Source organism: Seriola aureovittata, chromosome 9, assembly GCF_021018895.1.
Source record: "Seriola aureovittata isolate HTS-2021-v1 ecotype China chromosome 9, ASM2101889v1, whole genome shotgun sequence".
NCBI lineage: Eukaryota > Metazoa > Chordata > Actinopteri > Carangiformes > Carangidae > Seriola > Seriola aureovittata.
Window position 1 is genome coordinate 7,545,513 of NC_079372.1, and position 17,333 is coordinate 7,562,845.

General features: G+C 42.3%; 1 protein-coding gene across 1 annotated transcript; it reads right to left on the reverse strand.

The window, feature by feature from the left end:
• Positions 1–2,438: 2,438 nt before the first annotated feature.
• On the reverse strand, positions 2,439–15,537 carry wnt5a (wingless-type MMTV integration site family, member 5a). Its single transcript, XM_056385842.1, has 5 exons — positions 14,466–15,537; positions 11,070–11,218; positions 8,445–8,692; positions 5,006–5,298; positions 2,439–4,384 (listed from the first exon to the last, which is right to left on the reverse strand). Exons 2-5 carry the CDS (start codon positions 11,204–11,206, stop codon positions 3,926–3,928), a joined length of 1,137 nt encoding a protein of 378 aa, XP_056241817.1. The 5' UTR covers positions 11,207–11,218; positions 14,466–15,537; the 3' UTR covers positions 2,439–3,925.
• Positions 15,538–17,333: the final 1,796 nt, after the last annotated feature.

The following is a 17,333-nucleotide window of genomic DNA, read 5'->3' on the forward strand; positions in this document are numbered from 1 at the left end:
GCTAGATTGATTAATGTTTGTGTTTGCTTATATGGTTAGAGCCCCACAGATGGAGAATGATATGAAAAGCTCTGAAGAAGGAGGAGTAACAGCTAAGAAGCCCCACAGACATGAAGTTATTCAGATCAACATGAGTTTGTCACGGAGAGCAAGTGACCAAACAAGTAGTCAAACTTTTCTTTCTTAAAGAGAGATCTTGGTGTGCCTTTTACCAGAAATGTCATTTTTCCAATAAAACCAGCCACATTGAACTATTGACTTGTTGGTCTGATTGCGTTCACGTTATCATCTTTCTGTCATAAAAAAATCATATTTTAAGTAAGGCAAAACAAGTTATAGAAATGTCATAGTATAGTAAGGCATAATTAGTAATTAAAGCGTCACAGTATAGCAAGGAATGAAAAAGCATAAAAATGTCATATTACAATAAGGCATAAAAATTCATAAAAACGACATAGTAGAGTAAGGGATAAAAATGTAATAGCATAGGAAAGCAAAAAATGTCATAAAAACATCATAGTATAGTAAGGCATAAAGAAGCACTAAAATGTCATGGTCTACTAAGGCATGAAAGGGCATAAGAACGTCATAGTATAGTAATGCCCAAAAAGGTCATAGTATAGTAAGGCATAAAAAGTCAAAAAAAGAACATAGTATATATAGTAAGGCATAAAAAGTCAAAAAAACATCAAAAAAAGAACATAGTATAGTCACGGATAAAAACATCACAGTATATTAATGCACAAAAAAAGCATGAAAACGTCATGGTATAGTCAGGCATTAGAGTCGCCAGTCAACCTAATGTACATGTCTTTGGATTGTCGGAGGAAGCCGGAGTACCCCAAGAGAACAGGGGAGAACATGCACACACAGACAGCCCCCAGGCCCGGGGTTTGAACTCATAACCTATACACCATGGGACCATGGTTCTAACCACTGTATCGCCATGCCGCCCCATGAAAACACGGTGAAGTAAGGCATAAAAACATCATAGTGTGGTAAGGCATAAAAAGTCATAGTATGGTAAGGGTGCTAGAATGCTGGCGGTCCTAGTGCTAAAATATATAAAGATCTCGTGGGGCATTTCAAGCTCCCTTGGGGGCCCCCTGGTGGCCCCCTGGTGGCCACCGAGGCCCTAAGCAGCCGCTTAGTTTGCTTATGCCTTGGGCCGGCTTTGGTGTCAGGTTTCGCCCGCCTGCTGTATCAGCCTGCTGTGCACCTGGATTTCTGTTTATGCTACAGCTAGAAGACTCCTGCTGGTATGAAGGCAGTCACTCACTCAGACATCCCCGTCCAGCATGTGCAAGTAGTTTCTGACCTTCATGTACGTAAAAAATACGAAGCTGAAGGGTGATTTCATATCCTTATAAACCTTGCTGTTGACAGAAGGTTCAAATATGTAAAACCTCTCACTGGCCTTGGTCTCCTTTGAGTCAGTTTTTTTTTTTTTTTACATTTCTCTCTCTTTCAGTTTCTCTCCCTTCTTGCTAACTTTGTATCTCCTGCTTTTGCTTATTGGCCTGCGTGACACCAATCAGAAATGTAAACACTTGTCATGATGTAACACATTTTGTGCAAGTGGGTGCATATGCAAGTACGCAGACACACATATGGGGCCAATTGACAGGGTCACATATGGGATGTGCTCCTAAAGTCAGTATCATTTTACCAGTGTAAATATTAGTCAGTGTCAGGAGCGTTTACACTGTAATGGCAGTCCTTCAGCTCTACTTTCCTTAAAGCACTCCTCTCCCTCGGGCCTCTCCTCTCACAACCCCTCTCCTTATTACTCCCCTCTCATCCAGCCCTCATCCAGCCCTCATGTAATCCCCCGTTTCTCATTACCCAATCTTCTCTCCTGTTCTCTGCATCTCCTCTTGAGCTGCGGCAGTCTCTGACAAGGCCCAGTCGTCTTCCAGACAGCCCCATTCCCCCCACATTGAAAATCCCCCTCTTCCTATTCTCCTGACACAATATGATTAATCATTCCATTAACTGATCCACTGTCATTGGATTGTTGAGGAGCGCTTATAATACAACCTCAACCATCCCCCTGAGAGACACCCAATCTCCAGACCATCTTCCAAAGCTCTCAAGCAAACTCTCCTCGTCTTTGTTCACTCCACGCCTGAAACAGCTGTCATCCAACATGGGTTTGACTGTCTGTTACTAAATCTGCCCATGGGTGAGGAGACTGAATGAAGGAATGTAACCGCTTCATAAAAACCCTGAAGTGCTGTTCGAATAAAACGAAAAAGAAAAGTTGTATCTTATTTTATAGAATCAGTAGTTGAATATCTGCTGAGGCACACACACTTTTCAAGAAGACAAACTTATTTTGCAATGTATATGTGGAAAGGAAAGAGGTTTATGTGAGGAAAAGAACTTCAACGTCAAAGGCACAGACAAACAAATAGTGTGAGTAACTACTTCTCTGCTGGTTTTACATTTGATATTTATTGAAACAAAGAAGAGCATTGAGCCAATTTGTAAAAAGTAACAAAATATCAACTATAACAACAAATTCATGGAGAAGCTTATAAATATACATAGCTGGATTGGTAGAGTTTTTCTATTGAGAATCATCACAGGGATAGTGAGCAGTTAACTGAGTGGTTTTGGAAAAATTTGTGGCAATGATAAAAATCTGAACATCTGTGATATATATATGTGTGTAACAGTAAAGCTGAACATGAGTGAGGACAAAAGAAGAATGTGTTTTTGAAACAATAAGGTGCTTTTCCCTTTACAAAAAAGAAAAATCAGTGAAGAGCCGCATTAGTGAAAACGAAATTTTAAAAAGTGACTCCAAAACCTTGGGAATGTCCGACTAAATACTCATCTCTGATGGAGATGCTTTTTCTGTTTTAAGCTTAAAGGAGGATCTGGTTAAAGAAAATAAATACAGTTTACTGATTGGTTGGATAGACATACTATATACACAGAGCATGGAATATTTCACCGCTGTAACCACAACATTGCCCATATATATTCAAACCATGTTAAGTATTGTAGAATAATGTTAAATGGATAATCTGAATTAATATGGAAAAGAATGTAGGCTATAATATTGATATATTTGCTGATGCACTGTAGTAACAAGTAACAAAAAAAAAAAAAACAGCTGAACAGACACGTACAGACAGGTTTAAGCCTCTGTATCAAAGTGCATAATGGTGGAGGGCTTGCTGCAGCACCTGGGGAACACTAAGGCTTCTGGGACAGCTTAATAAATGGCCCAATCCCCAAAACAGCCCTCTTATTGTCGCCACTGTACTCCAAGGACTCGAACGAACCAACAGTGTTCCTGACCCTACATGTGATGAGAGGGGACAAGCAGACTTTTGGTGAGGATGTGAAGGGTGGTTTGGGACTTGGCCCATGAAAACACATCCATACACTCGAGCACACAGGCGTTCTCCTCTCAACACAGTCAGTCTTAAACAACAAATCAGGACCTTTTAGTCAACTACGCCACAAATATCAAACTCTATACTCTTGTTAGGAAATGAGAAGCACAGTCCAATTTTTGCAATCAGTGTGAGCCATCTGACGAGAAAAGGGGTGTTTTTTTGAAAAAAAAGAAAAAAAGAAATGGTGCAGGTGGGGTGGGGGAGGATTTCCAGCCATTATCAGGCACTTGAAGGGGTTAAAATGTCTGGGCCAAAATAAAACATAACAATCTCAAAATAAATATTTCACGATACTCTCAGTTTCTGAAGACATAAGATTTTTTTTTTTTTTTTTGAAAAAAGAGTCAGTCTTTTTGCAATGGCATAACTGTTTAACTCTATAAATATAATTTATATAGTTTCTTTCTTCCATTCTCTCACTGTGTTCAACTCCTTTGCTCCTCTGCTCATGAATACACACAGATGTACGCCCATCGTCTGCAAGCGAACACACACAGGCAACGCTCCTCTTCTCACTTGCAGACGAATTGGTCTACGATTTTGGTGCAGCGCTTGCACTTGACGTAGCAGCACCAGTGGAACTTGCAGTGGCAGCGCTCCACTATCTGGGCCTTGTACTGGTCATAACCGCGGCCGCAGCACATCAGCTCGCACCCATCCATGCCCTCTGACGTCTTGTTGCAAAGGCGCCCCACTGTGCCCAGGGAGCCCGTGCTCTGGTTCTTCAGGCAGTAGTCTGGACTGGACTCGATGTACACCAGGTCGTGGCTCGTGGGAGCGTTGAACTTGCTGTTCATTTGCACCAGCTTTCCACGCGAGTTGAGCTTCATGGCGGCAGCGCTGTCGTACTTCTCCTTCAGTGCGTCACCCACCTTGCGGAAGTCGGCCAGCTGCAGCCAGCAGGTCTTCAGGCTGCAGGAGCCTGATACCCCGTGGCACTTGCAGGACACGTGGGCAAGGTCAGACACCGTCTGAGAGCGGGAGAGAAGGGGGAGGGAAAAAGGGAAAAGAAATATTCGGATTAAAACAGATGATTCTTATGTGGCAAAGTACAGGAAAAAAAAACAAAAAAAACAAGTGACACATGCTTCATATTTCTAATTTGTCCTGTCTGCATAAATATTTGCACAATATTCGGCTCATGATCTCATAAAGCATTACTTTGCAATACAGGGCCGAATGATCCTGACCATGTCTCCAATGGCGCAGTGAATAAAATGTTGTCCACTCATTTGTCCTACTTGAAAGAAAACAGCCTGGCAAAAGATATCTGGTATTACGTTTCCTTTGAGGTGGTTTCAAGATGTTTGGAAAGGAAAAGAAATCCCAGAGCTGCCTCCAATGACTCCATCTCCCCACAGATCAAAGCCTCAGGAGGGGAGAGCAGACAGAGCTGTTACACAGATGATCAGCGGAGACCTATCTGATTGACCTGGATTGTCTCACTTCCAAACTCTTCTTGCTCTTTCTAATCACTGGTTGGTCTCACTCTCGGGCTTGCAGTATATATCTTTCTGCTTGCTTCATATCTGATGACACATAAACAAACTTTTGTGAGTGTGTGTTTGTGCATGCAAACCCCAGTCTCTTACCCTCCTTCCTGCCTCGTTGTTGTGGAGATTCATCAACAGCCGCGCGTTCTCATACGACGTTTTGGGGTAGCTCTTCTCCCTCTCTCGTGCATCCACAAACTCCTTGGAGAACCTGTAGCCGTAGTTGAGGTTGTCTCCGCAGCCGCCCCACAGCCAGTCTCGTGGCAGATCTTTGGGCCGCGCCGCACGGCTGCACCCACAGCTGGAGAGCTCCCCCTCTCTGCAGGCACGGCTCACCGCATTCACCACCCCTGCTGCGCTGATGGCATACGTGAACGCCGTCTCTCGGCTGCCTGCGGACACACAGAACAGGAACGTCATGTCACACTTGACCCAAGAAGAGACAGAGTAAATGAGAAATATAAAAACAAAAAAAAAAAAATGAAATTTTATCATTTGGCAAATCCATCCACTGCTTCCATTTCTGTATCTTAAGCATGTGTGGTTATTTTATATATTGAGTGTGTCTCACTGTCATTTTGCTTTAAGAATCTGCACAGTGTTATGAGATGTGATGTCATATGACAGCATTCACCATACACTTAAGATTACAGAGCACTTCAGCCAAGTGCTGGAGGCTCCTCATCACCAACATTTTGAACAGTGGAATCTGGTTTGCTGTTATTGGGCTTCAGCCAGAGAGAAGACAGCGCCCTCCAGTGACAGAGCTGCTTCCTAACAAGCAGCCATCATTTCACCCAAATTAAAAGTGACAACGACTCTTTTACTTTATCTGTCATGACTGAGAGTTTCTGGAGCCACTGCTCATTAACTCCCGCTGTTTTTACCCTCAACATTTCCTCCACAGAGACAAGAGGTCGGGAAATTTAAAAAGAAACCTTAAAGAAAAATAACGCGCGCACAAAAATACACATAAGCAGATTTTTCTGCCACCAAATGCTCTATCCATTACTACCACCACTGAACAAAACCACAGTCTACAAGAGAAAACCAAGATGAGGAGATAAAGAAGAAACAAAAGAAGAAACAGCCAACATTACTACGAGGCTTCGTGTTAACGCTGAAGACATGGGTTGCTACAAAATAAAAATGCACAGCTCGTATACCTGCTGGGCTAAACCTTTAGAGAGCGTACTATAATGACAATAACAGATGGACAGAGAATGGGAGATGAGGGAGGAGAAAGAAAAGACGACTGAAGAGATAAGTTCAGAAAAAGACATTGAAGGGGAAAAAAAGTAAGCAAAATGGAAAAGGAAACACATGCACGCACTTAATATCACAAAAGGCTGAAAAAGACAATGACGGAAAAGAGAAAAGATGAATAAAGAAACCTATTGGAAAGTCTGAAAGAAGTCCAGGTGGGAAACTCTGGCAGGAGGCGATCAGAGAGAAAAGGGGGTGGGGGGGTTATTTATTAGTCTAGTACAACTTTTAAACCAGCCTGAGGATATTGGCCTAATAGTGGACCTGTAGACAGTCAAACTGTTGTCTCCCACACTGCAGCCTCCCTTCTCCTGTACCCCACCCTGCAGCTAGCCAAACCAGGCAGGGGAGAGGGTCTGAACCCAACCACGCCAGCACCCCCTGGAGCTCAGCTTTAAATCACCAGCAGTGTCCTAAGCCAGCAGACAGACAGTGAGACGGGTGTTCGGATAGACAGACATACAGCACGGGGGAGGACATGTTTACTTGGCCCGGAGTGGTCTGAGATAGAAGCAATGATGGGGAGGGAGAGGGAGGCAGAAGAGGAACTAGGAAATGGCTGCTGATGAGGTTTCTATGAAGACTGATCTGTGGGGAGGGAGTCGGCAGCGCCAGAGACACAGACGGGAAGAATCCCCAAGAATAGTGTAAAAACACAGACCCAATCACATGTGGGTCAACTATGTCATGTAGGGTATATTCACAACAAAGGCATGTTAAATGGTTGGTTCGCCTGAACAAAAAAAAAAAACATTAGCGCTTACCGCAAGTGGTAACTATCACTGCGGATAGTTTGCCAAGGCTGTGAGATATCCATCTCTGAGATTTCTGCAACTACCCCAGTATAAAGCAGCTGAATGAAATTTTGATTTTAGTTTTGGTGCTCACAACATTACATTCACCAGCAGCCTCTCCTTTCCAAAAATAATGTCCTGGTTACTTGGGATCATCCACAGATGATGGTGTAATCATTACTTTCTACCAAAAAAAAAAAATTGTCACCATGAAACTGTTTACAGCATGTTTGGTGGATTACCCAGAGCAATGGGAACATTATTTCTGGAAAGACAAGCTGCTGCTGAGTGCATTAACTGTTATTTTTAAAGCTGTGAGCACCGCAATCGAAATTCCATTCACCATTTCTTCCATTAATTGCACTGGGTTGAGAGCAGAAATCTTGGGCATGGATATCTCATAATCTGGACAAATGAAAAAACTAAACTTTCAACGTGCAATATGAGTAAGAATTTTTTTTTCTTTTCTTCAGGAATTTGGGTGAACTGACCCTTTAAAGAGTAGCCAAACGAAGAAAATGCACAGCTTTCTGCTTGAGTTACTGAAAATTCATTTGAAAGAATCCCAAAATGTGAGCTCTACGAGTGCTAACTACTAAAACATGGGATCTGTTCCGAACCTGCTGCTATGATCCCAACTCTGACCTTGTATAGATTCATTGTAATTCAGCTGGAGAGTTATGATCAATAAATGGTAAACCACCTTCACATTAGCCCGCAAGGTGAAGGCAAACATCCAAAGAAAACTAAAACAAACCATGTTAAATGATAGCATCCAGTAGTGGGAATCACTTTTAAGAGTGGATTGTAAAGTTCTTGAATTTTCTATAAGAGATCTGAGCACATTGTATGAACATGGACACGCACACACACACACACGCAAACGCATTCACACAAACACACACACGTACACATACGCACAGTGTAATCTCTGACAAGGTGATATATTGACGCATACACTCACTGCACTCCTATTACTTGTAAATGCAGGCCAGCTATAGTCCAAATTCAGAGTACGCGCCTGTGTGTGTCTGTATGTGTAAGAGTGTGTGTGTGTGTGTGTGTGTGTGTGTGTGTGTGTGTGTGTGTGTGTGTGTGTGTATGTTAGGTTGTCTCCCATTCATCAGGGGAAAAGCCGATTCTCTGCCTCCCTCCTGCTCCATGTCGGGAGCTGGTTTAGCAGGCCAAAGCCACATGTGATTTATCCAGCAACCTCACCCACCAACTATTCCCTCCACACAGCTGCTGAGAATCAGCAGCCCCATACATTTCATACACACACTTCCACAAACACACACAAAAGGGGGTCAGTGAGTCACAGAGTGGAAGAATGAAGAAAGGCAAGACAGAATGTACGGATACTAAATAACATTAGTGAAGATGTACTGCGAACATGTGCATGTGTTGGTATTTGTTAATCTCCTTTGTGTTTATGCATATGTTTCTAAGAATATAAGCCATTATCTTTGCTTATTTACCTATTTGCATGACCCGTCCAAAAACAGAAGAGTTGTCCACTGTGCTGCAGTTCCAGCGCCGCTGTCTGAACTGGTACTGGCACTCTCTGATGCCTGTCTTGGCACCTTCACCAATGTACTGCATGTGGTCCTGGTAGAGCTGGCACAGCTTCTTCTGGCCCTGCGACAGCCCCACCAGCTGGCTGCACAGAGGCTGGGCACCGATGATGTAGGCCTCCGGGATCAGTAAAGGATTCATGGCCAGAGACCTGGATGAGAGGGGCGCATAATGCAGTTGTTTTGACTCATGTGTCATTATAACAAATGTGTGCAAAGTTTTCACAATCAACAGCTGATTTCACTTGATTGGTTGAAGCTGTGTTCGTTATTGAAATGAGGCGCAGTTAGTTTCTGGATGGAGTGAGACCCTGCACGCTCTAAGCTTTTTTACTGACACTAGACTGAAAATGTGCCATTCACGGACAAGAGCATAAAGTAAATGGAAACATAAACAAGGGAGTCGGGAAGAAAAAAAAGTGAAATTTGGAAAATTTGAAGTTAAGAAAAAAAGGGTAACATAAAAATTCATGAAGAAATAGAAAAAGCAAACCTTCTTTTCACTTGTGACCCCTTAAAGTCAAGCAATACCTACTCATGAACCTCTGTCACAGGCTGAATACTGCTGTGATATGCCCCGTCTAAGATTGTTTCACTTGAATCATATTCAGTTGAGACCTTAGGAGGCAAAACTATACCAGTATTTTAAAAAACAAAGATGTAAGAAAACTCATAAAACATAAACATAGCTTTGCGTGCCTGAACTGTGATTTTTTTTTCTTCTTTCTTAACTTGTTTAAGAGCTCGCAAACCCTTCAGATTTATCTTGTGACCCCACAGTGTTCACCCGGGTCCCAACTTTAGGTTGGAAACCACCGTCTTGGAGGGTAATATTTTGCTGACTAAGCACTCACTGTACCTACTAGAAAGCAACAATACTTTTTGACTTTTTTGCTGAATGGTTTGGTCATAATTCATGTTTCCTCAAACCAAGTCAAGGCACTGAGCAGACAGCTCTTAGCTATGAATGCCGGCGACCTTTTTGTGGTAAAATCGAATCATTTCATCTACCGCCACATTCGGTTCTGTTTGAGAGGAAGAAAGAGAAATAAAAATGAATTAAAGGGAAAAGAGAGAGGGACAAACACAGTTGAAACAGAGAGAGAGAGAGAAACACTAGTATGAGCATCTGGTTCCAGGCCACAGGACAATTAGAGCAGCCCATCCCAGAGCCCCAAGAGAGAGACAATTAGCCCCCAGTGTAACCTGATCGACTGGGGAAACTCAGCAGCGAGGGCACGCAGACTGAAAACACACACAACATATACACAGACATACAGACATAAGCACACGGAAGACAAGAAAAAAAAAAAAAAAATTCAACATACACACTGTTAATGCGCTCGGTCTCACACACACCCTCTGCTCTGACACTCTAAATCATTCACACCTGTGTGTCCTCTCAAAGAGGAAACCAAAAGACACACAGTTTGCGCTCCAAACTGGGCTTTCCAAAAGCTCTGTGGTAATGTGCGAGTCCTCAGCTGGGTCCGTAATCCAACTCATTATATGAACTTTAATGTAGCCGCCCACTGGGCTCAGCCCATTAAAAATATGTTTATCCGTATAAATCCTCTTCAAATTAATTGTTTAAATTGTTATTTTCATATAATTGCTCTATCACCACATGATGTCACCGCTCGCTTTGATCTGCTCATTTGAAGTAAATAAAAATCTTACACAGGAAGTATGGGTTTACTGTAAATGCTTCATGTTCTTCTACAAGCACTCAAGTGGGGATACACAATTATGCACAAGTGTACAACTAGATAAAAACGCAGAAACAACCACAGGATGTGAGGAGTTTCTATGGTGACTGGTAAACAGCATTTTCCCATATCAGAAGTACTGTGTGTGTTTAAGTGCAGCATGCTCAAATATATACTGTTCTCCTAAAGGCAGCAAGACGTGTGTGTGTGTGTGTGTGTGTGTGTGTGTGTGTGTGTGTGTGTGTGTGTGTGTGTGTACACACACACTCGCACATACAAACACATATGTGCAGTCCCACACGGTGTTCGTGTTTGCACATATTTGGATGCCAACTCATAAACCACAGCATTCTATGTTTTCTATAATATTCATAATTTTGGTTTGGCAATATGTGAAGAAAGAAAATAAGGGAGAAAAAAGGTCTTCCTGAAAAGCTAATGTGCCACAGTCAGCATGTTGTATTACTTCATATGTGGTGCAACTGAAGCTGAGGAGGATTACTTATCAAACACGCACACACACAACCCTGAAATTGACTCTGAAACTGAGTAAAAGATAAACACTAATAACATTTTTTTTCCAAAATCAATATCAATCTAAATTTTTGGCCTTTCTCTGAGCTTTTTGTCCACTGCTGCTCCATTTACAAATGTGACTCATGTATGAGTGAAAAAGAGAAGAAAATGCATTTTGAATGCTGACAATCTCCACTCGCCACATGACAAAAACACACTGTGCACAAAACAAGACACACACACACACACACACACACACACACACAGAAAATACTGTACATATGGAGAGAAAATTAATGCATACCACCACGAGTTGGCCTCCACCACCACCTGCATGAGGAGTGTGAGGAGTGTGAGGGCAAAGACACAGTGTCTGGAGTCCAACAAGCTGCCAAAGGGCCAGCAAACCGGCCGACACACACAGCCCAGCCCCAGGTTCATACTGCCGCTGATCTGTGGGAGGACAGACAGAAAACAGGATGCACGTCAGTCAGACTGTGTGGATGTTTGTCTCTCACACACAGTTTATTGAGTAGAACACAGAAAAAGACAAAGACAGATATACGTTATGTTAAAATGTATCATGGGAATACAGAAAAAATTCTTTCAGCTACATGCCTATATATATATATATATATATATATATATATATATATATATATATAAACCCCCCCCCTTTTACAGGCAAAGAGTGTTGCGCATGCATGTGTGTGTGTGTGTGTATGTGTGATGAGTGCCCTGAGGCTATCAGTGCTTGCAGAGCAGTCATTTGGCAGCAGGTCTGAGTGTGAATCACATAGGACTGATAGACGTACAGCCGGAGAAGGCACAATGACCATGAAACCCCAACTACACATATTCCTGACTGACTGTTCACTTTACTCAGAGAGAGAGAGAGGGAGACAGAGAGAGAGAGGGAGGGAGGGAGAGAGAGACAGAGAGAGAGAGACAAAGACAAGACATAGAGGCTTATAATCAGACAGTGTGTGTGTGTATATACCTTATTTTAAATACATTTGAGGCTTCACATTTACTGTTGAAATAAGTAAAACTAAATCTTAATTTTAACCAACAGTTATGATTTCATTTTTAATGCAAATATGGTTCACTTAAAACAACAAAAACAATGAGATTTCAAACACGAGGACTTTAACCCCCCCCCAATCATTTTGTTTGTTTTCCATATTGTTCCTTTTTTCAACCAATAGCAGACCTGATTGTATTGACTCCTGTTGACAAGATTTTATTTTGTTAATTTATATCTGTAAATAAGAAACATGTATGTCAAATAAAATTGTCATACAAATTTGTAAAATTTGTTTTCATTATATCTAATTTAAAATATTCTAATGCGAGTTAGCAGGAATACATGACGCGGAAATAGAAAAGAAGACGTGTTTGATTTTTTTGATTTTTAATTTTTAGTTTTCTTTACGGGAACTATGGAGTGTCTGGCTATTAAATATGCAATCTGACAAATAATTGTCATGCCGGTGCATAATTATATTGTAATTAATTTTAATTTATTAATTGAACGTGGATCGGTCTGTAAGGAGCCACGTCAGCGGAGGATGGTGTATGGCCTGGTTTTACTGTGCAGCCAAACGCAAACTACACAAGGAATTTAAAGGGAAAAAAAAGTCAATTCTGTGCAGACAACTGTGTGGCTCTGGTGATATAGTTTGGCTGCAGTGCAGGCAGAAAATGAGTTAAAATAATTACCCCTAAATTTGCGAGTTCAACCGATGTGCCAGCCTTCCAGTTGGGCCGTGTGTGAATTTTGGGTCTGAGAGCAGCTCTAATTTGTCATGCTGCGTTATTTTCCAGGGTTGAGTCGTGGAGACCTGGGCCTGCCTAATACTCATTAAAGACAAGGCCAAGTTCACCATCACTCACCCAGCGCCACCGCGCGCGCGCGGACACACACACGCATGCGCGCGCGCGTACACACACACACACACACACACAAACGAGCATGTGCTTTCAGTTTGTGTGCTGCCTCAGTAACAGTTGGTGATGTTATGTTCATTGCAGTTCATCCACATAACTTGAGGCAATAATCCGCAGAGGGTGGTGGTTTTACACTGATTTTAAAGCAGTTCATTTGAGTTGTTCCGCCCACCAGGAAGCATATTTTAATTTATGGATGATTCAAATCTACAATTAAATATTATCTTTGCGCCATATTGGACACTATTTCAACAGCGGTGGTGCCCAGCAACACAGATTTGATTCTGTTCATTCATATTTAAACTGACTGTCAGCATGCCACAGGTGCGTGCAGTTACCAAACACGTCCCAACTGAGTCTCAGCCAATCAGAGAGGAGAACAGTTCGATTCGTCTGAAGACAAAGGAGAGAGGAGTCTGTTATTTATGAATTCGTACTTTTTAAATAGGGTTTTATTCGTTTCAGTGGCTGCAGCTATTCAACACTGCGTAGAACTTCGTCAGTATCATTTTCGTAAACTTAAAAACACACTCCTGTTTTATCGGCATCGCCAGTGAAAGCTGCGTAAATCCTGCGCTCCGTGACCCCTGGAAACGATTTGACCCGAGTGAAGTATTCATATGACTGAACCGGATGACTGATGACTACCCTGCAGATTTCTGTCGGTGAAAGTGGCATCAAATTGAACAATTTACAGGAAGGGAACAATTTGAAAAACCGTCGTCAAAATGATTAAATTTCGGGCAGCGGATCATTTGGGAGGTTATTCTAAAGAACTAAATCACTCAAGTTTAAAACTGTAAGAGTTAGTGAAAATAAGATGCCTACCGGTTCTTGAAAATGAGCAAAGTGTCTGGAATTATTTCACCTTTTAGTCAGATTTGGACCTATATGTTTTCTTTTTATTTATTTTTTTCTTGGACCTTGGGCCAAAATATCCAACATATTATTACAATAAAATAGAACAATAATTTTAGCAACAAATTATAGAAATGTGAAGGGGAAAGCATTAGGGTGCGTTGAGTGTCAAATTCTGGAAACTTTTAATGAACACCTGGGCTTATTTAAGATATAATATTTGCAGTATGCATCTCTAATCCTTTTGATAATGTATATTCTAACAATGAATTTGAGGTTTTTTGAGGGTATGGATGTCTGGGTCTTGGGCAAAAAAACAAAATATAACAACATTTAATCCGTAGAGCAATTCAAGAAAAAAATTTGAGCTTTCGTAAACTGCATAGCACCATAATTTACTGACAAATGGAGGACATTTAATCCGCATTTAATAAAGCAAACTGATGAGTGTCTTTGCCTGTCTGTCCTGATGTTTAAAAAAAACCAGGAGAGGGAGCCAGGTACAAGGGTTTGAAGAGAAGCAGCACAAAGGACACTGCCTGACTTTAAATAGGTTCCGTTAACAATAGCAAAGAGAAAGCTGACTCATTTTTACATTTTACCCAATATCAAATGACGTATGATTTTGTCTGTGTTGAACTCATTCTTTGCCTTGCAGGACACTGACATATGGGTCACAGTGAATGCAATGGGAGGGGGGTGGGGGGTGAGGGGAGGGGGCATGTTTCACACATCACATCTGTCAAGAACTTTTATCCAAATCCAAGAACTAGTATTACTCCAAAAAAAAAAAAAAAAAAAAAAGAGGGTCTACACAAAACACACATTATCCAGAGTTTAAGTGCGGCTGCATGGGAAGCTGAGTGAACCAGAAGACCTGTAGGCTACTCACCAGGGAGCACAGCCCGTTAGAAGTTGCAGGCTAATCCACTTTCTGCAGACGATATCAAACCAATAATCCCAGTGCAGGCCAGGTGGATTTAAGATTTCCCTTTCCGCTCTGTAGTGAAGACAAGTCTCGTCGCTTTATCCCGATCTCTTGGAAAAGTGCTTCGTTTGGGGGTGAAGGAAGTGAAGTGCTAAAGCTAAGAGTTCTTCAGGTTTGGTGTTTTGGTGAACACGGACGCCCAAGAAATCAGTGAATGCGCTCCGTGCGCCAAGCAGCTTAGAGGGCTGGAAGGAGGCAGCGAGATGTATAAAATGTCCAAAGACAGTGTGAGGAAAACGGATCAGTTGCTTTAACGAGTCAGTGTGTGACTTTGCGGTAACTATTAACAAATAAAACCCATCTACGGCAACCCAAAGTGCAGCTGGCGGAAACGTCGCATGTACTTTAGTCGATTCTCTTCTAATTGAAAGCGGCCTACTTTTATAGTCCCTGTCCGAGTGACGACTGCTCCAGATTATTGCTAAAACTCTATCAAACCAAAAAACACGTCAAATGTTGTCAAGAACATTAAATCCAGCCGCTCACACGCGCTCAGGTCATAGCGCGTTTTACCTGCGGAAAGATCCACACGGCGATCCTCGCCACAAACGACATGTCAATTTACCTTCCATTCTGTGCAACAAAAAAAAAACACTTTGACAATTCCTCAGCTCCAGTTAAAAGTCTTCACATGCAAAACAGTAAAGTCGTCCGGCACGCAAAAAAAAAAGAAAACAGAAGAAAAAAATGGAGAAAAAAAAAAACAGATGCAACAATTAATCGGCTCCAGACAGTATGCTCCAAAAAACTTTCCGCGCGGACTATCTCCAAACAGTGCGGCTTGGCGAGCGCGCACGGTGCCAGGGGGAGGAAAAGAGCACAGCGTGTGAACAACAGCGGCTTTGCTGAGGCTCCAAGTCTGTCTTCTTCCCACACCGTATGTGTGTGTCTGTGTGTGTTGAAGTGCAGAAAAGTATTGCCGACTATCCCTCCCTCTCTCTCCTCTCTCTCTCTCTCTCTCTCTCTCTCTCTCACTCACCTGCTTCAGTCGCCTCCTCTCACAAACTAGCACACTGCAGCATGGATGCGCAGCGCAAAACCTTCAGATGGCGCATGCGCTTCACATTTCTCCTCCAATCCCTTTTTTCTTCTGCCAGTCACCAACTTTGAAGAAGCGAGGAATTTGAGTGTTAGGTAAAATTGTGGAGAGAGAGAGAGAGAGAGAGAAAGAGAAAGAGAGAAGGGCGGAACAGGCTGTAACAAAACAAGCGTCTCTATTACCTAAAATAAACTTATAAAGCACCCGAGGCTATTACCCTATCCATACCAGAGCAAAGTTAGGATTTTCACTGGCAGCAGATCGAGTTACCACTCAAAGTAAAATCAAGACAAGCAGGTCCATATCGTGTGCTTATACAGGCTGCTCTCATCACCTGAAGGCCTGCGAGCATTACGGTCATTACGGTAATTATTATTTTATGGTACATTATCTCAAAACACGCCGCAGGAATCCGTCGCCTAACAGTTCGATATTCTTCAAGTGAACCCGATGATGAGTGTCAAGAGGGCAAAGTGTTTAATAGTTTCACTGTAGTGTCACTGTGGACTCTCAGTCCGCGCGCGCGCACACACACAAACACACACAGTAAAGGCACTGAAGGGTGAAAGCGGTGTTATTTTCAGTTGCGCTGGGCAGAATTTCATTTGGATTGAGGAAATGGAGATAGAATAACAGTCAGCAAAAGAGCTACAACAATTCTAATAAAAAAATAATAGAAGGGGACAGTCACCTGGATATCTGGCTGCAAAAAAAGACTCCCCTCAGGTGGCAGAGGGAGGGAAGAAGTCCTCAGTCAAGTGCGCAATCAATCTGCTCAAGTTCTGCTGCAGAACTCATTTAAAAGAATTATCAGTCCCTCAACCCTACATTGGCAGTATACGTGATAAAAGGTGGTTAATTTGGCTTCCAGCTTTTGTGGCTTTTTATAGCACTGAAACAGGCTGAATTTACTTTTATATACACTGTGTAGTTTTAATGCAAAAGTTTAAATAGTCTAATTTGTATTAGTGTATAAAAAGAAGAAAATTGTACATAAAAACTTAATTTTAAACTCCTAAACAGAGAAAAAAGTCAAACAGAAAAATGAAAACCACAGCCTCCAAAATGGTTTAAGATGCTTTTGTGTAAAACACCACTTTGTCTGAATGCATGTCACTTTTTTTTTTTTCTCAAAGCCTGCATCTCCTTCAGGATTGAAACCCTTTCCATGTGACTGTGTGAATACCTGCAGCAGGCCTGAGTGTGAGGTGCCAGCGAATCCGGCGTTGGGTTCTGCTCCCAGCTAATGTCGCCGTGGTGGATGCTGGGAGAGGCTGCGGCAGCATCAAAAGAGAGACGCTTTGCTTGAAAACATTGCTCTGTGCCACATTTCATGATCCCCACTCGCTCCCTCACCATGCCTCAATACCCCCCTCCCTCCTCCTCCATCCACCCCCTTCCTCCATCCTCCCACGTTCCCCTAGGAAGAAAACTGGGCAACATCTGGCTGAGTTTATGAGAGAGGGAGGGAGAGAGAGAGAGGGAGGGAGAGAGAGAGAGAGAGAGAGAGAGGGAGGGGGAGAGAGAGAGAGAGAGAGAGAGAGAATTGGTAGACCATGAAAACTGGGAAGAATTCTTTCTTGGGCAGTGCAAGAGTCTATTGTTGTAGTTGCCATTAGTGGCGGTGAAACTTTAATCTTGTGAAAATACCCATTGTTGCACTCAAATTTACCAATAACACTGACAATGTCAATGTTCACATTATTGTCTTTCTGATAAAACACATGTTGTAG